At 49.2% G+C, this 27,840-nt stretch overlaps 1 protein-coding gene across 1 annotated transcript; it reads left to right on the top strand.

Moving 5' to 3' along the window:
- On the top strand, positions 1-27,403 carry nAChRbeta1 (nicotinic acetylcholine receptor beta1). Its single transcript, XM_089575222.1, has 6 exons — positions 1-283; positions 13,772-13,908; positions 15,713-15,757; positions 15,844-15,953; positions 17,709-18,789; positions 25,821-27,403. Exons 1-6 carry the CDS (start codon positions 133-135, stop codon positions 25,989-25,991), a joined length of 1,695 nt encoding a protein of 564 aa, XP_089431348.1. The 5' UTR covers positions 1-132; the 3' UTR covers positions 25,992-27,403.
- Positions 27,404-27,840: the final 437 nt, after the last annotated feature.

Raw genomic sequence — 27,840 nt, 5'->3', positions numbered from 1 at the left:
CGATGGTGGTGGCTGCGCGCGCGCAGCGTGTTCCCCGGCGGCGGCGCAGACCGGGTGCAAGGCGGCGCCAGCGGAGGAGCAGGGAGAAGCGAGCTCGGCCGATGCCGGTGAGGGCCGCCATGGGGCCCCGCGATGGGCGCAGCCGGGCGCTGGGCGGCGGCACCGCGCCGCGCGCCGCCGCCTGCTAACCGCCGCCATGTCGACCGGGCCGTCCGCCGCCTTCCCCGGCCAGCCATGACGGCCGCCTGCACCATCCTGCTCTTGGCCCTGCGGCTTGCGCCAGGTGAGGCCAGGCTTAGCCGCTAGGCCTAAGGACCGCGCCATTGGCGCGCCGCGGGGCCGACGACCCGCTGCCGCAGCGGACCGCCCACGTGGGCCCCGGCCGCGGGCCCCGCGGGGGGCTCGGGGGCTGCCGGGGGGACACCCGGGTGGCCGCCGCCGGCACCTCGCCGCCGCACAGCCGGAGGGGGGAGGTGCGCGCGAGCGCCCCTGCCGCCGCCACGGGGTCGGCGGGCGCCGAGCCCGGGCTTCCTTTCACACTGGGCTACCGGAGCAGTCCACGAGCAGCGAGCTTTATCAGTAGAAGGAGGCGGTTGCGCGACCGGCAACCAAGGACCGGAAAAACAGGCTCGCACGTCGCGCAAGACCCGCGGGCCGCACGAAGAGGGCGCCCGCCGAGTCCTAGTGCCCGGCAGGGCAGAGAGGGTGCCCCCACCATGGCCACCGGCACTGAGACGGGCGCAAGTTGTACGCGGCTGGTGTGGTGCACCAGTCGATCCGAAAGGCAGGAAAAGCGGCCACGTTCGGATACCACCAGCCGCGCGAAGCCTCACCAGCTTCATGTGCTTGCGCCGAGTTACCGTTCTCAAAAGCGTTTTACACCGCCGCGCATTCTTTCATCGACTTGCACACGAAGCGCGCAATGGATCGCCACGTGCTCATTCCCATGCGAACCAACCCTTCAACTCCCACGTGCCCGCCGAATCACCCGCGGCACTGAGCCACGTGAGAGTGGCTTAAGGAAGGCATATCCCAAGCGGCGGCTTCGCTGCCCGTAAGGATTACGTTACTTGCATGGTCCACTGGGTTAAAGCTCTGGTCTTCCTGATCTCTGAGCCAGAAGGATTATGGGAAAACTTATGATGGTCTCACTACTCAGATATTTTTGTTTTTAGAAAAGTAGATGCTGGCTGGAGTTCATTCGCTCTGCAATGGATGATGTGCAAACACCGAGTTGCGAGAGTGCGGCTCGATAATTCTGTCCGTATCGCATGAAAATGAGCCTTTTCGCTAAGGTCCAGCGTTGCCTTGCAGGCAATTGTCGGTAGGTTCGGCTGTTACTAAAGCCATCGCTGCTATTCCTTCTCACTGCCAACGCGGTCGCTATTCCACCGCAGCAGACCAAAGAGCAATCTAAGCAGCATCAGTAACGGGGCAAAAAACTGTTATGGACTGAATGAAGGTGTATAATGGCCTCCTAGTGGAAGAATCGGTGCCTCCCAATCACTGAGTCAATGAGCGAGCTTGTCGCGAGGCGAGCCAGTCTTCCCGGGCGCGGCCGTCTTTCCCGCGCCTCTCCCTCAGCGCCCGCAGAGCCGCGTGTGTCTGATCGATGCGCTCCTTTCACGTTCGAGAGCGGGCACCCGAAACACGTCTGCGAGTTTCAGCCCGAGCCCGCGTTTTCGCCTCTGCAGCGGTCGATGTCGCCGACGAGCTCTCAGTAACTTCCTCTCATGATCCCCGTTTACTGGCATCTGGAATGGACCGGAGAGCGTACAAAGAAGTTGAATGTCTTCAAGATATGAGTGAAAGGTCGTTCACAGGAGAAAAAATTGCAATGCAAATGTGACGATATATAGGGCATAATTGCTGCATTGAAGGTTACACCTGACGCTGAGCGCAGCGTTCATCTCGTTCATGAACACTTACGTGTCATGGCAAGAAAACGTCTGGGAAGGTTTCAACTGCTGGAATTGATATGTGTGTTGCGTTTTCGCAGAAGTTTGTCTTGTTGGTGGTTTTGCAGCAGACGCTGACTAAGGCGTTTAGCTCTGTGGACCTGTGCGGTGAGAAGAAGCGAAGGAAGTAATGGGTTGTGTCCATAACCATATGGCTAAAGGCTAAGCTGATCGCAAAGAGCTGCAGCAGCAGCCGTAAAGAAACAACCTGGACGGGACGTATTTAATGAGAACAATAAGGAAATCTGGAGTCGCACTTTCTTATACTATGGGGTGGTAATTCCACTTGGTATTTAATATTTGCTTTGTGCGTAAAGCCCCACGTTGATCTAATCTCCGAGAACTGTGTGCGTGTGTAAAGCTTTGCACAGATGACACAATCTGAAAGCGTGAGAAAAGATGGCTTGGGAGAAATAGCAGAAAGCTGTCTTAATGGTTAGTTGAAAAGAACTGCTTAGTAGTAAGAGCTGACGTTGTTTAGGGAGCAGGATGAAAGATAAGATAGTTTAATACCAGCAGCACCAGGGAAATGAGCAGCAACATGTAAAAGGCGTGGTGCGCAGATTTAGGCTAGTGCTGGATTAGTAAAACCTTTCACACGAGATTTCAGCTCGTCTTTAACTGAATCACGTACGCTGTGCAGTCACTATAGCGCACACGAAGATAGTAGCCAAAGCGCAGGACTAGCTGTTTGAATAGAGCAGCGTCAACCTAATAGCGAAACACGCCAGATACACATAAAGCAAAAACCACGAGTAAGCCCTGTTCACGCTGCTATTTTCAAATAGTTATGAACCAGCGAGCTCAGTACAGACTCGTTTTACAGCTACCTGCGGAGCTTAAGTGAGAACAACTTTGTACGAAGCGCATACTTCCCACTCCCAAGAAAATGCACAAAGCCGTTCTAACATCTGCGAACGCGAAATCGGCCTATCACAGAAGCCAGCAGTCAAAAACTATGGCGAATGTTGCAAACAGTCCTTGCAGTTTTCGACGTCATTTACTAAGGTGCGATGACTGATGGGATCGGTGGGGACGAAGGAAATGCGAACAGTCTTATTCCGGGCTCAAAGCACCAAGCCTTGATTCCGGTGTGTAGTGAGGGAGCTTCACTGAGGAGCTTCGAGCAGCCTCTTTAAAAGGGCGGCAACATTGGTGTGGCGGATATCGTTGTTCAGTGCACCTCCTTCTGTGCGTCAGAGCTAGAGAGAGAGAGAAAGGAATTTTAATGAGAGGAAAAGGAGGAGAGGTCGGCCGGTGGTAACATGGCCCTGGCCATGTATACATTTGAGCTGTATCCCAAGGTGCTAAGGTTTCGTACATTATCCCTGTTGTGGTGATGGTCTACGAAAGTAAAACGGCAAATAATTCCTTGACAATTAGGGAGAGCTCATACATGAATCGACTAGCGCTTTTCCTGAGAACGATAGAAACTCACCGCAGTGGTTCAGAGGTTTGGGTGCTTGGCTACTGAGCCAGAGTTCCCGGGTTCGAACCCGGCCGCGGCGGCCGCGTTTCGATGGAGGAGAAACTGAAAAGGCGCCCGTGTGCTGTGCTATGTCAGTGCACGATAAAAATCCCCAGGTGGTCGAAATTATTCAGGAGCCCTCCGCTACGGCACCTCTTTCTTCCTTTCTTTCACTCCCTCCTTATTCCTTCCCTTGCGGCGCGGTTCAGGTGTCCATCGAGATGTGAGACAGATACTGAGTCATTTCCTTTCCTCAAAAAAGCAAAAACTAAAAAAAGAAAAGAAATAAAGACAGTAAGAAAGGCCTGACTATGACAGTCAGGGCTTAATTTTTTGTTCAGAAAGGCATCATGGTTTATGAGGGTCTAACGTCCCAAAGCGACTCAGGCAGTTCAGGGACGCCGTAGTGGAGGGCTCCGGAAATATCGACCACCTGGGGTTCTCTAACGTGCGCTGACATCGTACAGCACACGGGCCTCTAGAATTTCGCCTCCATCGAAATTCGACCGCCGCGGCCGGGATCGAACCCACGTCTTTCGGGTCAGCAGCCGAGCGCCATAACCACTGAGCCACCGCAGCGGGGACGTTTAGTCCCCTGCGGACAGTAAGGAAATTGAAGGCTGTTTTCTCGCCCTTCGAAAAAGCCATACACGGGATGCAATTGATGTAATCTAGCAACTCAGATAGGTTACTGACCCAATTTGCCGGGTTTTAGAATATGCCTTTAACCTCCGCTTTCTGCAGGGCGTATTACCAAAAAACCATGCAACTTGCTAGGATTCCAGTTATTTTGTAATGAGATGGCGGAAAAAATATATTATAGAAATATCGCCCCTTATCAATCCATTACATTTTTCAACCCTTGTACAAACCCTTGTACAAACCCTTGTACAAACGAACTATAAGTTTTTGCAACAGACATAACTTATATACCCTCGATCGGCATAGTTTTTATAACAGGCCTCTTGACAGAAAGTGCGCTTTTATATATACAATAACCAATATAAAGGTCTATTGAAAGTAGTAGCTAACCCCTGGTGTTGTCATAGTTTCTTCAAATGCTTTCAATTAAAGAAATCATGATACAATGCTTGGTAAGTTTGACTTCTATCGCTTCCGTGTCGTTTTCTTCAAGATGCCAAAGTCCTGTTATCATCTCACAAGCAGCAGTTATCTTAACGAATTTTATGATTTGCAACCACTTTAAGCGGAAGTTCCGCAGGGAGGCTTATTGGGGCTGTTACGTTTTATTATTTATATGAATGACATCTTTGCTATTTACCTTTCATACTAGCCTATTTTCTATTTCCAGTGGCCCTAAAAATATTTCAGAGCTGATCCGCCATTAACTCATTAGCAATCAACATAGACAACGTAATCTTCAGACCACAGAATAAAGTCATCTGTGATATTTATTCTGTCATGTAGAGTCGGGGGTATATCTTGAAGAGCACTTGTCTGGGGCAACCTATGCTGTATGACTGTATGCAAATTATCAAAAGTTGTTGGCATCTTAAGTGAACTATGCTACTTCCTGCCGCAGAATATAAAACTAATAATACGTAATTCAATGTTCGCCTCTGTTGTAAACTGTTCTTTCGTTGTCTGGGGTACTACGCCTACCTCTAATCTAGAAAGACAAAATATAAATAAAAAAAAAGCCACAAGAAACATTGCTGACATTCTGCAAGACATCGCGACTAAACTATTTCTTTGATCCACTCAATATAACTTCATTATTTGAGCTCTATAATAGCAAACCAGTAAAACGGTACAAAGGAAGTAATACTCATCACAATTTCCCGAAAAAAAAAAAGAAGCCGCTCAAGTATTTTTCTATTTCCTTCGGATAGCATATTTCCCTTGAGCATTTTTCAACGACTCTCTTCAGGAAGTACCCTGCATCTAGCATGCTAATTAATCGGGTGACTCTATGCGTACTGTGTACTCAAGGGTTCAGTTGTCTAAGCGGTTTACACGGGCGTATAGAGCAATTGGCGTAAGCTGATTTTTGAAACAGCTTGCATATCAATACAAGGACAGAAGCAGAATATACAGGTTCATTGTCGATGGGATCTGTGCCTTGATATGGACAAGGGTTCTAGAGGAGTGCACTTAAAATTTCATGTACATAAAACGAAAGCAGTTTGTGCACAGGTGGCTATAAATTACCAATAATTTACTAGGAAAAATTGGAGGGGACAGTTAAGCTCCGCCTTAAGGGTATGACGCGATAGCTTTGATGGGTTAATTCCCATATATGGAGAATTGGTTATTTTCTGCTTGACACTGATAGATCCCTGGGGGTCTACATGCCACTCCTGGCGCAGTGGTGCAGCGGTTAAGCGATGCGCCACTGCCCTGCGATGGCAGGTGCTGCCACCGGGGGGGGGGGGGGGGGGGGGGGGGGGGGCTTGTGCGACACAGTTTGCTCTACCCGAGCAACCTCTCGCGACCAATCATTAATTTAACTGTCACCTGCCACGGTGCGCCGTTTGCCTACCATCCAGTGGGCCGGTTGTGATGACGCCACAAGGTCACGTGACCAAGGTGGCCACCGGCATCTTATGTTGCTTCTCTGGGAATTTGTCGCTCACAGTCAACGACGCCGACGACGCCGCGTTTTCTGCGACGCGAAGGCTGTCACGTCAAAATCCGGAACAATAAGTGTTCCCTTCGTTGGAAGAACACTACGCTTTCGCGGTCAGGAGTACTAGTATTAGTAATAGTAGTAGTAAACTTTATTGATTCTCGCAGGTTCATGTCCACGTTATCCCCCCCCCCCCCCCCCCCCCCCCCCTTCCCTCCGGCAGACTCTTGCAGTTTTAGCTGCTAAGCGGGCTCGACTTACCAGCTAAAGCTGGTCGTTCGAGCTTGAGCTGAGCAGCAGGGCCTCGCATTTTAAAGCGGCTGGTTTGGGAATTGGCGGGACTGCCTAATTATCCTGACACACCCATGTGGTATGGTATAATGTTTATAAGGCGCCGCAAAAGGGACATGCGTATGGATATTGAGTGGGCACTTGCGTAGTAATCTCATACGTCTAACATTGTCAGACAAAAATTTTGAAACTTGGAAAATTGTAAGACATTGTTATGGAAATAATGCTGGCCATGTAAGTGCCTGTAGGTGTTCGTTTGAAGCAACCGCCAAGCTACGGCTTCCTTTCGCTAGAGGCGATGGTGGAAGCCTCTGTCCGCTGAGGCGATGGTGTTGAAATTTGTCCGTATACTGGGCGAAGGCTTGGCCACAGTATGGCGATGACGGCGGTCCGTACTCCTCTTCCCACTATTTCAGTCTCCCTGCTTTTCCCAGTGTTTGTAGTGTGCTTGCTCGCGCTACAGCTTGGACGCGCTGGTTTGCGGCTAGAGAAAGGTGGCCAGAGGTCGAAGACAGTTGTATATCTTTAAACTGCTCTTGATGGACGGTTAGTAGCCGGTGGGCTGTTGGGGAGGGGTAGCCTGTTCAGTAAGAGCGACAGACAGCTTGAGAGTCGATAACGATTACGGTGTAGCCAGTCGCGTCAGTGTAGCAGACTGATTGTGCTTTCTCGCATAGTCGCGCCTGTGCTGTGGCGTTTGTGGAATTCTGGGTGCATGTTCCACGTATGGTAGCGAGTTTAATCTGGTCGCTAACATCCAGTTGTGCACAGGCTTGGTGTGCAACTGTGGCAGTTCACCGGGCATTGGTGGCTGAGAGTTTAGAGTATGCGTCTGTCAGTGGGATGTAGCAGGAGTCTCTGCTGCTGGCTGGTTAAATGAGATTCAATTAATTTCCGGGTGGTGGTTGCGACACCGATGACGTGTAGTTGCTTTGTTAAGGCCGTGGTTAGTCCTAGGGCTACTTCGTAGGCTTTAGCAGCACATCGACCTTTTCAATTTCTGATGGATTCAGTAGCTGGTAGGGGGCTATGTAATGATCCGGCTGATGCTTAGGGCTTGGATGAGCCGTAGAACGTCCCCTCTCTGGAGCTCTTGGTGTCATTTGCTGACACGACTGATCATCCTCAGTACTTGACCTTTTGCTTGTGTCAAAAGGAAGTGTTGTGCTTCGTTCTTTCTGTGTGTATAGGCGCACAGAAGATTCCTTGGGTATAACGCTTCTGTCTAGGTAGATCTTCACTGGTGCTTGACACTTGCCCGGCGGGTTTTTCCGCAGTAGCAGGAGCTCTGATTGTGCCACCGAAGAACTGCAATTCTCTGGTTTTACGTATTCTAGCACCACGTTTACAACCCTATGGAGTGCTTCCTGTTTGTATCCTTCAGGCTGCGTTACGGTACAGATGGTTATATCTCCTGCGTAGAGCGCATGGCGGATGCCGGACATCCGTTTCAATTGCTCTGGCAGCTTGCGCATGCTGTATTGAATATAGAGTTGGTGATTGGATCGGCCCATGCGACGTACTCTGATTTACCTTCCTCAGTTCTCCTATGCCCACGGTAAGGTGTTAGACCTGTCAGGAAAGTCTTGACGTACTCGAAGGTTCTGCTCCCGTAGTTCGTACATGTCAGGTTCTCGAGGGTGGGCTGATGACTGACATGGCAAAACGCCCCCTTGAAGTCTAGCACTAGGAGTGCTTGAGGTTCGATGGATGATCTAGGAGTCCTCCTTTGAGTTGTGAAAACATGTTATGGGTTAATAGGTGTGTTCTGAACCGAAACGTCGAGTTAGGGAGGGCCCCTGTACCTTCTAGGAAGGGTCTTAGGCGCTTGAGTTTGACACGCTCAAGCAACTTGTCCATACAAGATGTTGGGGATATTGCCCTCAGAGTGGTTAGACTTGTAGGTTTCCCAGGTTTGGTTATCACAATAATCTCTGTATGCTTCCACCCTTCTGGGAGCATGCCGTTCTCCTAGTTGTGTTTGAAGAATACGGTGAGGCCCCCAATTTAGGCACCATCCATGTTTCTGGGCAACCGGTTTTGAATTCGTTCTTTCTCAGGGGTGGTGTCTCTGGTTAACCCGTGGAGCGCCTTGGTTGCATCTTGTACCGATACAGGGCGATCCAAAGTTGGATTTGGTTTTCCCGTGCACTGGGCTGTCACGTCGCATTCGCTATAGCTATGCATGTATTCTTCAGCTCGTCTAGTAAAATTCTTGATTTCCGATTTGCTCACCTTGAATCTGTCTGCTGCAGGACGCAGTTCATTCGCACTAAATTATAGACGGATTTACCTAGTGCATAGTGCATGCTTATAAGGGGCACTGAGGACGACTCCATCCAACTTTGGTTCCTAGTAAAAATCGAGTCTATGGCTGTTTCTGGGTGTGTTGATGTTTGTCCGGCAGAAAGAGGCGGATTTATTTCCGAGGAAACTGCATTGAAAATTTTCCCTCCACTCAGTACAAACTCCTATAATCCACACAGAAAAGGAAGAAAAGTGAATGGGAGTGAAGCCTGACCTCTGGGACCCGAGCACAAATTACTATCTCGACGCACGGCAGTTTACTTACGAAATCGACCGGCGCTGGCAACACCTGTATCTGACTTTTTGGAGTTTCATAGCTTATGAAAGCTCCGTCTTCCCTTAATAGGCCGGTCCGCGAATAAGCGAGCGAGAAGCGAAGCAGGAGAACAGGAGAGAAGGAGAAAGGGAACGCGTCGCGACGCTGCGACTGCCGCTCAGCTTACGCTTTGCCGAGAGTATACAGGCGATGATAATGATGATGGCCATAATGTGTGCTGACGGCGGATGAGACGATTATGACTGACGAGTCTCTTTAGAAAGGAGCTCGACATGTGCATTTTTGCTATTACCACCTAGTCTCAACTGGCCTCGCCTTATCAAAGCAAAGTTAGCGACAAAAATATTATATCTTTAGATAACGATAAGAGTGAACTTTAGGACAATATCAGTTACTATGCGTATAATGCCGTTTTTTAGTTACAAGGGTTTAAAGCGAAGACATTTTTTGCAACTTTTTGCGAAGGCTATTGCGACTTCGTTAGCCTATAAAACTTATACAAATGTAATAACTGATTTACAAATTGCATGTTTGGTTAGTGATAACATTTAGCTTTGCGGATATATTAATTCCGGCTCTACATACGGGGTGACGTTTATACCTATTATGAAGACTCCGAGGGAGGGGGGACACTCATTGCAGACTTTCTATGGTGTAGCTGGAAAACTCGAGGAGCAGCCCTCAACCGCATTTTGCATTAAAACACCGTGTAGTCGGCGCTACGCACACGCTCTCTCGCGGTTTCTCAAAGTGCACCAATGTTTCTGATGCTCGGAAAGATGCCCTGAAACATTGCTGGAAACGAAGCTTAAATTAACGCAGGAAAGGTCGCCCTCCAAGAACACACACTCCTCAGTTTATGAACATAAACAGAAGTGTACACCTCCCTACAGCCCACCCCGTCTTCTGCCGTCTCCCTGAAACACCGCAATAGAATGTTATACACTCCGTTTTGTAGCCAATTTTGTCAGCGAGAATGGGTTTGAAGCACCAGAATGCTCGGTCCCTTAGCGACACTGGGTTTTGGTTCGGAGGGTTTTAGCGTAGCGTTACAGCGTTCTGCTATCGTTAGACGCTAGCTTACCACGTGTAATACGTGCATGTGTCTATATAGGAGGAACTTACCATTATCGCTCTATTGTTGCTGTTACCGAGCCTGCAAGGAAATGAGCATTCGCCGGTTGCACGTGTAATGCTATAGCGCCCGTCGGCACGGTATATAGTAACACAGCGCTAAAATTCTCTATATAATATATGTTCAGCATACCGCATAACACGGGCAAATCAGCGCATATACGTACAGTCTTTGTCAAAAGTAACCAGGCTGCATGGTTTGCTTATCACTTGTATAGTAGAGCCTATACGGCTTTCCCTAAGGTCGAAAAGTTCTTTGAAGGTCAGGACAGGGGTCCTCCTTACCATACAGAGATTTAGAGCTTGAGGGCTGGCATAATAGTTTAAATATACGACTGAGAAGCAAAACCATGCAGACTGGTTACTTTTGACAAAGACTGTACATATACGCAAGCCGCGTTCATTCACTGTCGCTAGTCTTATCGTTTGGGGCGACATCAGTCACAAACATTGCTATCGTTTTTGCTTCGTCTTGGAGCAGTGCCTTTGAACGGGCCTTGTGGGAAACAGTTATGCCTGGTGAATTCTTAGTGCTAAAAGGACATAAATCAGTGCGCGCAAATGGAACTTATTCAATGGGGAAAATTGAAAATACAAGCAAACAGGCTGTGGTTGCCAACTCTGTTTTCGCTGGGTTTGCTTTCCCATTTCGCCTTTGCAAGAATGCAGAGCCGGTTGAAACAGCCCTTCATAATGCGTAGCGGAATACTTCAAGTGACGGCTGTCCGCTGCCAGTCGTTTCCGTGCGAGTAGGCGGCGTCATTTCCATCGCTACAGCAACCAGGCGGGCCGCCGCTCATCGCGCTTCGGCGTCGCGTTCATAGCGATTCACGGATATGATGTTGAGCGCCTGCCAGGTTCGGCTCTTTTTTTGTTTTGTTTTAAGTCCATGTCTAGTGTCACGCTCTACTCTTCTGCCAACAGTATAGGCCCGACACTTTGTTTTGCTAAAGTACTTGCGATGATTATAGACTATTTCAGCCAATAAGCGATGCAGTGCAATGGGGATATTGTACACTACAATACAAGATAGTACAATGCGATGCAAAGCGATATAATACAATGCAATACAACGCAATACAATACAATATAGCATAATACAATACAATACAATACAGTACAATCCAATACAGTGCGGGACAATACAATAGCTTCCTACCGAAATTATAGATCTTTGTCTGATTGCAGAGTGTCCTTCTGGTTTTCATACTTTTGCCTTTTTGCGATATTTTGAAATTCGACTGTATGCATTGTCATTTTATTTGTGTTGCCTATCATTGTTTTATATCCCAACCCTACAAAAGTATTTTAAGTGAGGATAGTAAAAACCAACAAGCAATAAATAAATAAATAAATAAATAAATAAATAAATAAATAAATAAATAAATAAATAAATAAATAAATAAATAAATAAATAAATAAATAAATTCATGGTTTTTGACGGAATACAGAAGCATAAGGAGGGCAGTAGGGTTTTAACATCCCGAAGTGAGTCAGGCTATGAAGGGTGCCGTACTAGAGGGCCCCGGATTAATTTAGACCAGCACAACGTGCGCTGACATCGCACAGCGCATGGACGTTTTGTATTCCGCCTCCATCGAAATACGCCCGCCAGGCCTACCCAAATTGGTTTTGGGGGAAGAGAACAGTGCAGCAACTGTCTCACATCTCGACGGACACTTGAATCGAGCCTTGAGGAAGGGATGAAGGGGAGAGTTCAAGAAAGAAGGGAGAAAGAGGTGCCGCCGTGGAGGGCTCCGGATAGATTTCGACCACCTTGGGTTCTTTAACGTGCTGAGACATCGCCCAGCTTACTGGCGCTTTTTGTCAAGGCCTCACACGGCTTGATTGCTCTGCCACAAAATGCATATGCTCAGTTTGCATTGCTTCCAAGTAAGAGGATAAAAAGTTGGTTGCTTTATGTCACAGAGAAAGATACCATCTTGCGCACTGAATTACTCGCGTCTGCACTACTGGAGTTATAGGTAATTTTGTTCCCCTTCTTTATCGGATTTATCTTCAGTTACCACTACTAGCTTTGTATTGCGGGTGCCAACTTTTTTGCGCATTTTGCGCCAACTTTGCTTCTTTGAGGGATGTACAAAGCTGAGCGCCGGTTTTGACGGCATTGTTTCCTAGGTGAGTGTTCTGCGACAAACGGGCAAACAGAGATTCCTGTACTGTGACTGCTGCGCACACTATACTCGGAGGCCGCGTGCTTGTGTACTGTGCACCGCTAACGAAATATCTGCGGGAACGCGCAGCCAGCAGTGCATGAACAGCACGCAACTCATGTGATACGAAGGACGCTTTGCGTGACCAGATGTGGATAGCTCGCCGAATTTCTCTTCTCTTCGCTAACGTTGCTCCACTAGCGCCGTATGTGGAGAAAACCTCGAAGGTGGGAGTTATCGCTTACGCCGTATGTACAACCCCGTTTTTTCGCATGGTTACTCGCTGTTGTCCCAAATAAAGCGGGAAAATAAATCGAGAAACGCCCTGCTGGAACGCGGCATCGGTAAAATGGCCAGCGTATCGGTAAAGGGACTGCAAGCCCTACCATCGGTCGCCCTCGACGATGCGAGACGGCGGTAGTTAGGTCGTTCGCGACTGCTCGCAAGTAAGCTTTCGCGAAAACGCCGCCTAGCAGCTTTGACTACGCAAATTCTCTACAGTGATCAACGGCGCGGAGGCAAGAATTGCACTAAATACTCGTAAAAAAGATTGACTAAAGTCTGCGTTCTATTAGAAACTAATTTCACTCCGCACGTTAATCCCGTCAGCCTTGGCTATGTACACGCAGCCACATCGTGGAAGACCAGCTGGAGAGTAAGCAATGGCAGATTGTGTGCACGTGCGCACATCTTTGCCACACTGCGGTATCAGATAGCTTAGACAGCCCCAGCGGCGGTGTGGCTTCTGCGCGGATCCTTATTTTAAACTTGATGCCGATTGTGGCTCCATGGGGTGATACTGGACGCTTTACGAATAGAGTCACTAGGAAAAAAAAAATTATGAACGCTTCTGAATCTAGGTAGGACTGCCCCGAAAAAGCTGGTGGGACATGCAACTTTTGGTAGTACACTATGTGCTCCGTCGTATGTAGGCACACGGTGTTTTATGGCAGCACAGATTCGAGCACACGTGCGCTGAATTTATGCCGACCTAAGGGCCTCACTCAAATGGCTTTTGTTATAAGGAACGTAACTGTCTCACTTCTCCGTGGACACGTCGATCGCGCCGTGAGAAAAGGGAGAAAGGAGGGAATGAAAAAGAAAGAGAAAGGTTCCGTAATAGACAGCTTCCGAACAATTGCGACCATCTGGGGATCTTTAGCATGCACTGACATCGCGCACCGCACGGGTGCCTTTTTTGAATGACCTAGCGGAGCGCTCTGGAAGAGGGGAGGGGGAGACAGAATGAAGTGCAAGTGAACTGAAAGAATGTAGTTCTTCTACTCTCTTTCACTCCTTCAACCTTTCCCCCAAGGAGTGGTTCTGGTGCCCACGTGGAGGGAGACAGTCAGCGCTTCTTTCCTTTCCCCATGAATTCCATCTCCAGCTCCGGCGAATGCTGATTGTGAAAGTTAATTTTAGCGCTCTGTTGCGAGGCTGAATGAAAGCGAAGAGCATTGGTCTGGTCGCGTGGACAACTTGACAGCTTGGACCGCAGTTTATGTCAGAGTGTACAGAAAAGAAGACAGGCCGTACGAGCTTTGTTTAAGTGAACTTGCGGTTCCCTTACAGTTTTGGCATCTGAAGACGAGGAGCGGCTGGTGCGAGATCTTTTTCGGGACTACAACAAGCTGATCCGGCCCGTGGAAATAATGAACATGACGGTGGAAGTGCAGTTTGGCTTGTCCTTCATCCAGCTCATCAACGTGGTACGTACGCCCTTCCCCCAGAACCCGTTTGTTTGTTCGGATGTGGGCCAGAAAACAAGAGGAGAGGAAATTTCCGCGCTAAGGGTGATATTGTCACAGACATGACGGAGTCTTTGCGAAGCTGGTGACGTCTGGTGGCCGGAGAGACGTCTTCGCACTCTTGCCACGTCTTTTGAGGCGCTGTCATATTATGAACGCCGTAAAGCGGGCGCGAGGAGGAAATGATAAGAGAAAACGATTCAGTACAACAGGACGGCGTATCATGTTCCTCGCGGTCTAATTTCATATGAGAGGCAGGAGGTTGTTTACTCGAATAGGTCTGTGCTATGAGAAACGCTCAACAATCCGAATCACTGTAATAAAGGGGCTATAGCCTAAGACAAACTTTCATCTACGTTTTATAGTGTCCATACTGTAACGTCGGAATTAAAAGAAAAGAACTACAGAAGCATAATCGTCATCATCATAGCTATTCAAGCGTAACAAAAAAGCAAAACGAGGCGTATCCTTGAGCGCCGTGTTAAGAACGGGAATCCACAACAGCCCCCAGGAGTGTAGTGACGATAAAGCGGAGAGAAGCTTTTTTCTTTTTAGCTGTTCAGTGCTTCCATGCAGTAGTCTGTATAATGAAACTAGCGATCCAAACTTCATCTACGCAAGTACATAACAGATGGAGCCAGACGCTGCATAAAGAGAGGGGAGCTCTGAATCACAGCGCACAGGGTCTGTGCTGCGAAAGCAGAATAGCTGGAGGGAGCAGCAAACGATTTCAGCGTTCCCTGGCGGCGCGGTACCAAAATTTGCGGGCTGTAAAACATTGCCACCCTGAGATCGAGCGCTCCACTGCGGTCTTCTCGACGGCACTTAGCATGAAAGTCTCGGGCCAAAATCTGCTCATGGCCGCATGTGTTTCACGAGGAGGAAGAAAAGCCTTTAGTCAGAAGGATGGCATTTTGGCTTACATAGGGAAAAGGGATGGGGCAAAAGGGTTAGGGAAGCGCATGTTAAATCTTCTGGGCGATTATAGGAACTGGCACAACTCTATACCCATGATATCTAGCCCGGGCCTGCAAAGACCAGCTCGATAACTGGACATCCATATCAGTGGGACCATTTGAAATCGCTTGCACGTTCTACGGTTAGCCTGGGGATACTTACTTTTGTTAGTATTAAACACATCCCGCCATCGGCGCCCACCTTTTGTCGCCTATAAGAGAAAAGAGAAACACCCACGCCACAGCAAAGCTACTGATATTGTCTTGGGAATTCATCGAGTGAACTAGAACTAAAGTTGTAGCCACACTGAGGACGTTCTGTCTGCGTTTGAAACAGGCCACCTGTCGTATTCAGGTCGCCTATGTGATGATGGCGCTTCATCGTATGAGAAGACTGCAATCGCATTTGCTGCCGGCGTTTGTTTGTTCGCATTTTGAATGAATTGTTCCTGAAATTAGAAGTCCTGGCCAAAGAAACAGTGTTTAGCACCAGCGTCATTTTAGCCATGTCTGATTTTCGTTCGATTTTATTTATTTATTTTTTAAACTGTGGTTAACGAAACGGAGGAGTGATCACTTAAAGCGCATGGCTATGCGCAGGCGAGTAAGAGTGTCGGCCACGACGCTCAGCGGTGCACAAAGTTCTTGCATGGCCATCGTAAACGTATTATGATGCGATTCCAGCTTAAAATAGAGAGTGATGGGGGTTTTCACTAAGGTACACTTCGCACTTAACTAGTGAGGAACAAATGACTATGTTGTACACGTGCCCTCACCGTGGTGTCTCGTCCACATTTCTTTCTTCGCAGAACGAGAAGAATCAAATAATGACGTCCAACGTGTGGCTGCAGCTGGTAAGTGCGCCGGATTCTCTTTAGTGCGCGGCGGGCACCCAGAGGGCGTTCGTGTTTTCTCGAGCGAGCCACCCTCCTGGCCGCAGGTCTGGACCGACTACCAGCTCAAGTGGGACGAGGCGGACTACGGCGGCATTTCGGTGCTGCGGCTGCCTCCGGACAAGGTCTGGAAGCCGGACATCGTGCTCTTCAACAAGTGAGCGAACTCCTCCCTCCCATCCCGCCCCAGATGCGTCCGCATCGTCTTCAAAGAAAGACCACCGGTCCACACTGCAATAAGGCATTGAGTGGGAAAGAAAAAATAGTTTGGAGGGTTTCGGGACAATGTAGGAGTAAATACATCGTCAGCACAAAAGTTTGAAGAAAGGCAACTTTGGGCCCAGGTGGGCCCGCTTATCGAAAGGTTTTTCACCCCACCGAAGCTTTCCTCCCATTTCAAGTTTGTGCTATTTAGTTTCTCTGCTCTCCTTTAACGATTCAACTTTGGCTTAAATGTTTGCCTTGACTTTTAGCCATTTTGCGATGTCAGCTTGGTAGGAGAAAATATCTCACCTGCGTTAGCGTTTGTGGGAATTGGACGTGACAGCAATCATCGTATGCCTGCGCTGCGCCTTGGTACATTTTGCGTGAGGCAGTCGATGAATTTGGCATCCGCTCGAGGCCGTTTCCACGCTGTCCATATAAAAGCGAGACGGGGGCGTATCCAGGATCACACAAAACAAACTGTATTCAAACTGCTGCCTAAATTGTTGCACCAGTTGAACGACTTTCAGGACAGCGGAAGTGCTCACCAAGAGAGGGTAAAACCTTCCGCAGCCTGCATCTTGTACGTATTTAGGCATCATAAATATACTGCGTCAGGTGCCTCTAGTATTAGCTTCTCACGTCACTACGCCGCAGCTCCCCTAGCGTGCAGAAATGTGGCGCGCGCAGTGCAGTCGCCTTGCCCAATTGGTGCACCTATCGCCACAGGATTCGCCTTTTCTGCCGTACTACCAGCAACATTCAAGCCAAACGGAAGATCTTTTGCAGTTCAAAACGTTCTCGTAAATAAAACTACAATTATCTCAGGACGTAACCCTCTCCTGTTCCTGCGCTTTCGATCTGGAGCCGGGTGATCACTTTTGCTGAAACCTTGTTTTCACAAAAGGCACAGTATGTCCGCCAATTGCGAGCGTAACATCACTGGGAGGAAGATTGGAGGTCTGGTACGATGTGGCCCTAGCCTTTTGGCCAAGTTGTAGTATGGAGGTGGTTGTATTTCAAGCGCGGTGCCTGACAATAACTGCTGGAACATAAATTGTCCTATTGACCGCTTTTTGGCTCGACTTTGGTGCGTTAGGCTCAACAGTAATAAATAAAATCAATGGAAAATTATTGCAATATACAGGATAAAAGCATTGCAGACGCGGCAGTCGCAGAAGAAGGTTTAGCGCCGCATCAAGCTTTTCCTCGGCTACATGTAAAACCTGTGCTGCTTATGGCCAAGGCCAGGCCTTTTCTCTCCTCTTAAACAGCAATGCTGGAGTAAGGCTGGAGTGAGTGCGAACATGTTTTACGATGCTGGTTGGAAAAGCAAGCGGATTGACTTGACTGGGATTTCAGTTGGCGGTATATCAATTTTAACCATTTATGAGTACTCTTAAAAGTGCAACCAACACACGTAAACGTATATTTTAATGAAAAAAGCTGCAATTTCCCTCTATGATTCGTAAATTTTACATTTTTATAATTTTATATTCTTATATATTTTTTTTGCGAATGGCAGTGCAGCTTATCGTCTCGATCAGCTCTGCAAAAGCAGTGTACTTGCGAAATGGGCAGGTGATGACGGCCTCTGCACTCTATAGCCTATAAGAAGAAAGACCTCCGGTACGCTCGCCGAATGAAGGCCAAATTCAGTGTCCAAGGTCAGAGGGAGAGTGAGCCGCGTTGTTCTTGGTGTGCGCAGCGCGGACGGCAATTACGAGGTGCGCTACAAGTCGAACGTGCTCATCTACCCGAGCGGCCAGGTGATGTGGGTGCCTCCGGCCATCTACCAGAGCTCGTGCACCATCGACGTGACGTACTTCCCGTTCGACCAGCAGAAGTGCGTGATGAAGTTCGGCTCGTGGACGTTCAACGGCGACCAAGTGTCCTTAAAGCTGTATAACGACAACTACTGGGTGGACCTGTCCGACTACTGGAAGAGCGGTACCTGGGACATCGTGGAGGTTCCGGCGTTCCTCAACCGGCACAACAACAGCAAGCAGCAGCGGCCCACGGAGACGGACATCTCCTTCTACATCACCATCCGCCGCAAGACGCTCTTCTACACGGTCAACCTGATCCTGCCCACGGTGCTCATCTCGTTCCTCTGCATCCTGGTCTTCTACCTGCCGGCCGAAGCCGGCGAGAAGGTGACGCTGGGCATCTCCATCTTGCTCTCGCTGGTCGTCTTCCTGCTGCTCGTCTCCAAGATCCTGCCGCCCACGTCGCTGGTGCTGCCGCTGATCGCCAAGTACCTGCTCTTCACCTTCCTCATGAACACCATGTCGATCCTGGTGACCGTGATCATCATCAACTGGAACTTCCGCGGCCCGCGCACGCACCGCATGCCCAACTGGATCCGCGTCCTCTTCCTCAAGTACCTGCCGGCCATGCTGCTCATGAAGCGGCCGCACAAGACGCGCCTGCGCTGGATGATGGAGATGCCGGGCGTCGGAATGCACCACTACCACCCGCGGCCGCCTGCGCAGCCGCCCGCGGCCGCGGTGCCCCCGCCGCCGCCGCCACCGCCGCCCCACCCCAAGCACGGCACCGAGTGCCTCGAGCTGGCAGACGTGCACCACCCCAACTGCACGCGCAAAGCGGCGCCCCCGGCGGCCACGGCGCTGGCGCCCCCCGGCGGCGGCGGCGGCCGACGGGACTCGGCCGACGGCCGCGACTCCGCCGCGGGCGACGTGCTCTACCTCAGCCCCGAGGCGTACCGCGCCACCGAGGCTATCGAGTTCATCGCCGAGCATCTACGCTGCGAGGACGAGTACATTCAGGTGCGTGGCCCTCTGGATGGCAGCCGTCGCTTTCATGCCCGCTGAAATGTCTCGTTGCCCCCTCAGTGTACGTAGACTTCGCAAAGCCACTGAAAATGCCGCTCAAGGTCGTCGAACTTGTGCGACAAATGATGTCAGTAAGTACTTCTGAGGGTCTGACTTAGTTCCTTCCGCCTTCAGATTCTGTCCCGCTTTCTTTTTCGCCCAGTCAGGATAGCGAATTTAAGCCCATGATTCCGATCTCTCAAAGAGATCACACGGAGGGATGGATGCTACGTGTGTCGCCTTTGAAACCGGCTGACGGCCAGTGCCACCAGCCTGGCATTTCTTATGTTTTGTTCTCAGCCATATTTTCCAAATTTTATGTATTGGGAGCACCATAAGCAGCAAAGAAGAGAAATTTTATGATAGGGGATAATAATACGTTTAGACCTTGTTCTGCGTTTCGGTTTTTTGGCGACGTGGACGGACACTTCGTCGTGGCCGCGGCTGACGGTAGTTCGAGCACAGTTGGTTTGACGATGTTTTTGTCTGACTGGCGGCTAAAATTAAGAGTATTTTTTTAATCGAGATTTATTGCCTCATTGGCAGCAACGGGCGAAAGTGTGATGAAGAATTCAGTGATGATTAAAGTAATGGAAATAGGTTAGCTGATTTTATGAAGTGCAGTTGTGAGGGATGGTATGGTCCCTCTGTCCAGGCAGTATGTGGAGCAAGGTTGCGCGATGAAAGACCCTGCGACCCTCAGGTGCCGGATTCTTGTAGGCTTGAGAGCAGGGCAGTCCCGCAGCAAGTGGTGAATGTCGGCTTCAATGTCCTCGCGTTTACATATCAGACACCCAGGCTGAGGAAAGAAGTCTCGATGCTGAGGCCACTTGCGAGTGTTTTTATTTCTTATGATCTCTTCCGGCTGCACAGTGCTTTTAGGTCAGGTGTTGAAGACGCTTATGAGCTTACATCGACGTTCAGAAATGTCCGAGCCGACCTGTCTTCGCTGACTGCATTTTACGAATGCTTAGGAAGCTAGAAGTTGCACTGTGGCTTTGAGATACCGGAATTACCCAGTTAAAACATCCTCGAGTTACCCTTAGCCTCGACACTCGATCTGAATAAAGAATGACTCGCGCAGGCAATCGTGCAGGTAAGTAGTTACAGCAGAGCGTACGGCCGCCAAAGAACCGGAGCAAGCATGGACTGTTTTGACGTGCGAACAGCTTTACGAACTGATGATGATGATGATGGTTATGGATTTTTTTGGCGTAAGGGCATCTGGGGCCAAACAGCGCCATGGCACAAGGTGTTTTCCGTCTTCTCAAGATGGGGTCAAAGACCGGTTTGCCAAGCATTTCACCCTCTATAGAATCCGAGCACCAGGCCAGGGGAAAGCTTGTACCCATTGTATCATTGGTCGGTACCCGGCGGCACTGGGGATCGAACCCTGCACCTCCCGCATGCAAGGCGGATGCTCAAACCACTAGGCCACCGCTGCAGTGTAGCTTCAGAAATTGCTCTGCCCACTTGAGCTTGGCGCATGATAGCCTTAGCCGCTCATGCGCCATTAAGCCCAACACAACACAACACCACTTGCCAAGACTTCAGCTACAGCTTTCACTAGGCTGCCCCATTTTATGCGAGCCGCCGCGGTAGCGCAGTGGTGATGGCGCTCGGCTGCTGACCCGAAAGACGCGGGTTCGATTCCTGCCGCGGCGGTCGAATTTTGATGAAGGCGAAATTTAGAGTCCAGTGTACTGTGTGATGTCAGTGCACGTTAAAGAACCCCAGGTGGCTGAAATTTCCGGAGCCCTCCGCTACGGCGACCTTCATAGCCCGAGTCGCATTGGGGCGTTAAACCCCACAAAACCACAAAATCTTTTTATGCGAGATCGAATAAAATCCGGCATAATACATCGATACCATTTCGATTCCACTCCGTTTTATTTTCTTTATTCTTTTTGATTGACTCAAAGCCTGCGATGGCAGGGCCATGGAGTCGTTTGACCTAATCACGAAAAGCGACACGTTAAATACTATCGGTAATGAATCGTTATATTATGTCGGCCCTGCGCGGCTGTAATATAACGATTATATGTCAATTTCATTGGACTGTTATTCGTCATTGGCACAAGCTACGCCACAATTTTGCAATCACCGGAATCGGCCTGTCGGTACGACGGATGATAAAAGAGAGAAGGGAATTGGATTAAAATAATCACTGCCTATATCATTCCTGCTCAGACGTTGGGCGATACCCGCTCGGAGTAATTGCATGCGTATTGTCTATGCTGAAATTTTAACCAAACATAGCATGTGAAATGCGTGCCAGGAAACTGTGTGAAAAAATTTATTTTTGCGACAGGTACATTTTTTGTTGCTCTGCGCCGACTGTCTGTAGATGAAATGAACGCTGGTGACGTAGTGTGCACTGCATAAGCATTGAGGCCGTAGTGTGACGCTGGCTGCGAAGAGCAGTGACGGGGCACTCCAGTCACAAGGATCTAAAAAAAGAAGCATGCATTTGTCGTGCGTTTAAAATGCACAAAACATTTAAATACCTTTTTTATTCTAGTGCGAATTATTTAAATGATGTGATACATACGATCACAGTTTATGCACACTTTGACGGATATCGATCGCAGTACGAGGCCATAAGCTAGCAAAGTGAAGAAAACAGCAGAGGACTGTGAAGTTTGCGTTAAGGACGACTTTACCCTTCGTAATGTGACTTTACAGGACGTAGTTCTCAATGCTACAAGCTTCTTTTACGAACTTTTCGTCCTGTTAGGTTGCCGGAGTTCTAGGGTGCTTTCCGCTGCAGATAACGCAGTCATAAAATTAGGGGAAAGTTGACATAAATCGTGACAGAAGACAACATGGAATAAATGTGTGCTCTGTCTCGTGTATCGATTAGTGAGAAAGTAAGATTGCGCTTGCCGTGCGGCACAGGTAAATAAAAAAGAGAGACGTCCGCCTCCTTAGGAAGTATACTGAAGGCCCTACTTTTCTGTGCTCTCAACATTCCCACCGGTGCCCATTCCCACTCTGTATTTGCTTCTTAAGACCTCTGCAGTCGTGCTGGGAATGTAATAGTGATGATAATGAGTTTTTATGGCGCAAGGGCACATTCTGACGAAAAAGCGTCATGACGCAAAGCATTTTTTCGGCTACAGAAGGTGGGGCCATAGACCGATTTTTCAAGCATTTCACCCGAGGAAAGCCAAGCAGCAGGCAAGGGTCGGTATCTGGCGGCACTGGGGATCGCACTCCGCGCCTCCCGTATGGAATGCTTATACGATTAGGCTACCGCTGCGGTGAGCACTGAGAAATATGATTGCAATTTCAAGCAGCACGGTGTGACACGGTAATGAAATCTACGAAACAATCGCGATCGCTCATCGCGATGATATTCAGGCCGGTTGCGCTACGAACTCATATTGTTATGTCTTCGCTCGTCTGCAGGTACAGTTTTCGTGAGGGCTCAGCGCGTAAGTGTTAGACAAGGCGAAAGGCGACTAATGCGGACTGAAGACCGTAGACACACATGTTGCGTCGATGCACTTGTTTCGCCCATTCCTTGTGGTGCACTCGGGGAGCTTAATATGCGAAAAAAAAGTTAAGGGGCGCCTCCTCCTGTACTTTTGCGGTGTGCGGATAGCCAGCTTGTTGCCAGTTCGAGCTCTTCTCGACTACTGTACCTATGGCTTCGTTCCGCTACGTTACTGCACGCATTTACACGTTCGAGAGCTAAAAAGGCACCCAAGGCCATGAATGTGCGCACTCCGGGTTACATTCCGTCGCACTGCTACTGAATACCTGGGAGCACCGACATAGGGCACTATTCTGTCGTGACGAGCTTCTTGATTAACGATTTTTTTTTTGGCCGGATACCATTGACATTGGCCACATGTGACGTCAGGGCTGCGAACTGTTCACTAATGTCATTCGCTGGTTTCGGTGCCAAAGGCGGGGCCAGCCAGCAGCAAAGAGGCAGAATCATTAATGGCTCTAGAAAAAAAAAAACAGTTGCAATACGCGGTCCTCAGTTGCCTATTTCTCCTTCTCATTAAATCACCCGGTGGTGCGTCGCCCGTACGCCAGAGCTGTGCGTGCGAGCATTTCACTCGAGGGAAGGCAACATGGAAGGGACGTGCGTCCTTTGCGCTGAACAAGGGCCACCTTTCGCTGGTCAAAACACGATGCGCGTGAAAAGCAGCTAAAAGGCGTTTCCTGTTTCTTGCAGTGTGAGTCCAGGAAATTTGTATTTTAGCGACCTTCGGAACTGGGCCCCTCACCTCAACCCCGCGACCTCGATCGGTCGATCCCCCCCCCCCCCCCCCCCCCCCCCCCCCCAAAAAAAAAAAATAGATGAAATGCCAAGTATTTTTGAGCTCAGTTGGACGTAAGGATATGAAAACAGCCGAGGCAGAATGAGTACAGAACATTTTTTTGGAAGTTTATTTGCAGTAGTAATAACTGTGGTTGGATGCTCAAACGACCTTTAACGACTGTAACTAAGTGAGGCCGCTTGACAGCCTGCAGCACATAAACCGACAGCACAGAAACGGATGGTGATGTTTAATCATCGCCACTGTCAATTATGCCAGTAGGCTTCTATAAGAGCAACATTTACGCTTAGTGACACAGTCAGAAGGCCGCACTTTTTTTTTAATTTGATCTCTTTTAAGGAAACGCAAGAGAGCCGAGCAAGCCTACAGCTAGTGCGGCAGACAGTGGCAATAATGCACCGACCCGGTTCCCTGTCGTGTTTGAAGCGGTTGCGGCCACTATGTAACGTGCTACGATGTGTGACAGATGTGCTTAAAACGCAGTCCATCTTTCACTTTTTTGCTCCAATGAAGTTGTGCTTACTTGCCTCGTGACCAGTGCCCGCAACCAAGAGCGAGCTACATCCCTACCAATGGCTTTGTTGGCGTTGTGGCAATAGCTGAAAACGAGACAGAAATGGGTTTGGCAGAGACAGTACAACCACAGGCTCCAAATTATATAATTTTCACTTTTTATTTGAGCACGCACTGAATCTGCAAGATATGCAAAGGTAGATAGCACGTGTAAAGCTGCCATATTTAGAGTGGATGAATTATTTCATTCAGCCTCATATCAAGCGTCCATAATTATTCGTTCTAATAGGACGACCACACGAATGTGGAGCTTTGGTGCGCCAAGTTATCGACGTTATATCAAGCTACCACCTCAATAAATTGACTCTTTTACATGGAAAGCTTGATTGAAATATCCGCATGACATAGTTGCACTTCCTGGCCAAAAGAGCTTTGAGAAAACTGCGTAAGAATGGTGGTGGTGTGAGAAGAATTAGCGTTTTTAAACAATCCAACAAAACCAACATTTGGCAAATACGTAAAGGGTTATGTACAGATTAGCACATTGCAAGGTGTCCATTAGAGTCCCACGAAGGGGTGTCGTTGCGCGCACTTACTTTCGACGAGTCCTGATGTCGAGCCTCGTACGGCCGAAGCGGTGGAGAGGATCCCTTATTCCAACAAAAACAGCCATCGAGTTGATGCCGCAGCTGGTCATAGCGCGGATGGTGAACTCTGGCAGGAAGCTCTCCTAAAAGTGCTTTTAACAGCCGCAGTCGCGCTGTCGACGCCATGCTCGTCTCGGCTGTGCTCCACTTAACTACTTGCATGTGGAGCACGTCAAATTCGCGCTTGCTTTGTCATAGCGTTATAGTGGCTTCTGACAAGTTGTACGCTCTCTTCTGACTGTTTAATTCGGAAGTTAGTGAGGTGCATGGGTGCTTGCCACCTGCACTCAGGCCAATCAGAGCAGCCAGCGAGACCAAGCATTATTGTAGTATTAACGAACAGGTTGTGTGCATTGATTTCGGACACCGAGCAGTTTGAAAAACCATTAGTATCCGCATTAACGATGTATTCTTGCTGTTTTCGCCGTAATACATGGACAGAAGACAAGTTTACAGCGAGGCCGAGCGCCGTTAGTCGAGAAACGCTGTTCGCTTGGTCCATATTTCTCGACGTCCTTTTGCATTTTGCGCTGTCTCTATCGTGTGGTTCGTTATGTTACTCTTCACTCATGTGTTAAACATTTGTCTGTGCATCTTGGTTGCATACCTGATATTTCATACATGCTGGGAGGGCTTCATTATCGTGAGAAGAGGAGGAGGAAGGGCAGGGATCTTCATTACCATCGTCACCACAATGCTAATCGTTATCATCTTCGTTGGCTTTACCGGAGGCCTCTCCCAGTGACCTCCAATCACTCATGTTTTTAGGCTTGCTATTTTACCCTTGGTATTTTATAGCCTGCTAATAGTGAATAAATAATTAAAGGGAAAAAAATGGAAACCAGACGCTTTACGAAATAACCTAGTACCGCAGGAGATGTGCATTACGTATAAATGTCGCGGTGTGGCTGAGCTTCGTTAGGCGCCACTCAGTGGCAGAACCAGAGCATCGGTGTGGCCTAAGCACTTTTGCCCATACTGCCTCTGTCACCAAGCTTGCTTGTTCTTTGCAAGGGCGGAATAGGGAGGGCTCGTCATTTTTATGAGACATCATGGTTTTATAATCCTTTTTTTCGTAATTATTACGATACTTGGTAGGCTAACTTGTCGATGCAATAAACCGCATAGCAATACTCAGTGTTTGTCGCGCAGACACAAGCGGCGTCAAAACTGAACTCAAAGCAGTTTTCCGACCGAAGACGACAGGCGCCCAAGCTGGTGCAATTTAGGAGTCATATCTTGCTCGCGTTCGAGCTTTTCGGTTCGTCCGGTGCCCACCGATTCGCTACACCAGCTTATCTGCACTTTGTTGCAAATCAACACACTTAGGTCAAATAGCCAGGAGCTAACTTTTGAGTCCCAGCGCAGTGTAGAACGGGAAAAGCATGGCAGTTAAGAACAATACTGACGAGGGGGACGGAACGGCACGATGTTGAACATGAGGCGGGAGGACATTGTGAGGACATTGGTTGGAGGCTATCCGTCAAAAGTTCGGGTGAAGCAGAGGTGGCGCGTCGTTCCGTTACAGATCCGCGAGGACTGGAAGTACGTGGCCATGGTGATCGACCGGCTGCAGCTGTACATCTTCTTCGCGGTCACCACGGCGGGCACCGTGGGCATCCTACTGGACGCGCCGCACATCTTCCAGTACGTGGACCAGGACAAGGTCATCGAGATCCACCGCGGCAAGCCCACGTGAGCGGGCCCCCAAGCATCTATACGTACAGTCTCTTCTATATACTCGGACCATAGGTCTAGGCGGACAAAAGAACAACACACGTGGCGTCATGCTGCTGCGCGACTTTCGGGCCACACCTCAAAGTACTATCTGGAAGTTGCCACTGATTGCTCAAGACTGTGTGCTGCGCCCCGGGGCGACGAGGAGAGACCGCCGCCGACTGCTGCTGTGCGCCGCCCCCCGATGCAGCCGGCGGCCGCGCGCTCAACGCGACACGACTATGTTTGCATTCGACGAGTAAAAATGTTTGTTCTCTCACGCGCCTTCTCTCTGGCCGCCGACGGCCCAGGTAAGCGCCGCTGGTTTCCTTCGGGGTGGCGCCTTCGAAGTCTGCGGAAGATCGGATGAGACTGTCTCAGCTTCGCCACTGCCCGGTTCGTATTGCAGGGTCTTCGCGGGCCGAGGCGACGCTGCCGGCAGAATTAGACGAGCTGCTAAACCGCGGCTTCGGTCCAGACTTATTAGGTTAGTTCTTGTTTGGCTGAAGACGTTCTCAAGTGCCAAGAACGACACTTCCAAACGAGGAGAAAAAGGGCGCCCGACTTGGTGGCTCTTCGCTGGGTGAACTCAGCCTGCACGACCGGTAAGTTGGGAAGCGCTTCGGCCTGTGCCAATAGCTGACAAAAGTGGAATGTTTGGCGGAAAATGAGTGGGCGAAGCAGTGCAATATACATAAAGAGGCTGTGCTGTCGCACAGGCTTAAACAGAACACACGTCTATGTGCAACGAAGACAAGACTCGTATTTCAAGAATTACCGGTTTTCTAAAAAGCCAAAGCTATAGCAGGCACATGCGCTGACCTGCCCCCACTGACTACGGGTCCATCTGCACGAGAAGCAAAAAGGCTCTTAAAGCGGCGTGTGGGTTCAGTGTGTGGACGACTCTGTGTAGTTGGTGCGTGTGTGTACGACTGTGAATCTGTTCTTCTATCACGTGCTCATGCAAATTCTGTTTTATATAACAATCGCCGTAGTCGAACTGTTTATTGTGACGATCAGACATATACGAACGTTGCATGAAGTGAATTCAGCGGTTCTCAGCGCCGACCACCGGCACGAAACTTAAAATGGTCTCACTGTTTAGATTATGGCTAATGTACTTCTCCTGGATGGACGTCTGAAGCTTATTTTGGCGAAGAAAACTTAGCTCAAGAGAGAGCTTTCACTGTTCAGCAGAACAGTTTAGGGCCGAACTGTGCAGAAGTTCTGTCAGTCACTTAATTTGACATCTCTCAACTTACACGTGGGCACTAGCGCAAATGAATTGTTGGCGGTATCGCGAATACTAATACAGAAACTTTTTACCGAGACCCTGCAAACCGTTCTGTGTTTACTGCCGGAATTGTTTGCCTTGAATGTGGCTGGCCTTGAGAATGATAATATAAGGAACGAAAAAAAGGTGATCGACAGTACTTGTCTGTTTATTTCCTGACGAGTGTATATTCGTCAGCCATTTCCGCAGTGATAGTGTGAATTGGGTCTGTATTTTGTAGTGATTTTTTTGCATGCTGCTTGCTTTAGTGGTGGTTTCAAGCAAGTCGAAACCAGGCCCCTGACCTCATTGGACACGCTTTTTGTTCGCATTAGGCCCGCTCACGCCCTCCGACTGGGCGGTGGGTCGCTGGCACGTTCAGAGGACGGTTCAAAGTGCTGCTGAGATCCAACATCGTTTTGTGATTTATGGAATGCGGAGAAATTACCGCTAGGCTGCTGTGCCGGTCTCTCAACCTTGGCAAGCATTTCCTTCGATACTATAAACTCCCTAAACGATTGCGGCTGTAACCAGAAGAAAGCATCACGAGTACACTGAA

The sequence above is a fragment of the Amblyomma mixtum genome, chromosome 2, assembly GCF_055824585.1.
Source record: "Amblyomma mixtum isolate Tamu chromosome 2, ASM5582458v1, whole genome shotgun sequence".
NCBI lineage: Eukaryota > Metazoa > Arthropoda > Arachnida > Ixodida > Ixodidae > Amblyomma > Amblyomma mixtum.
The sequence above is the reverse complement of the archived record's forward strand: the minus strand, read 5'-3'. Positions and strand labels throughout refer to the sequence as shown.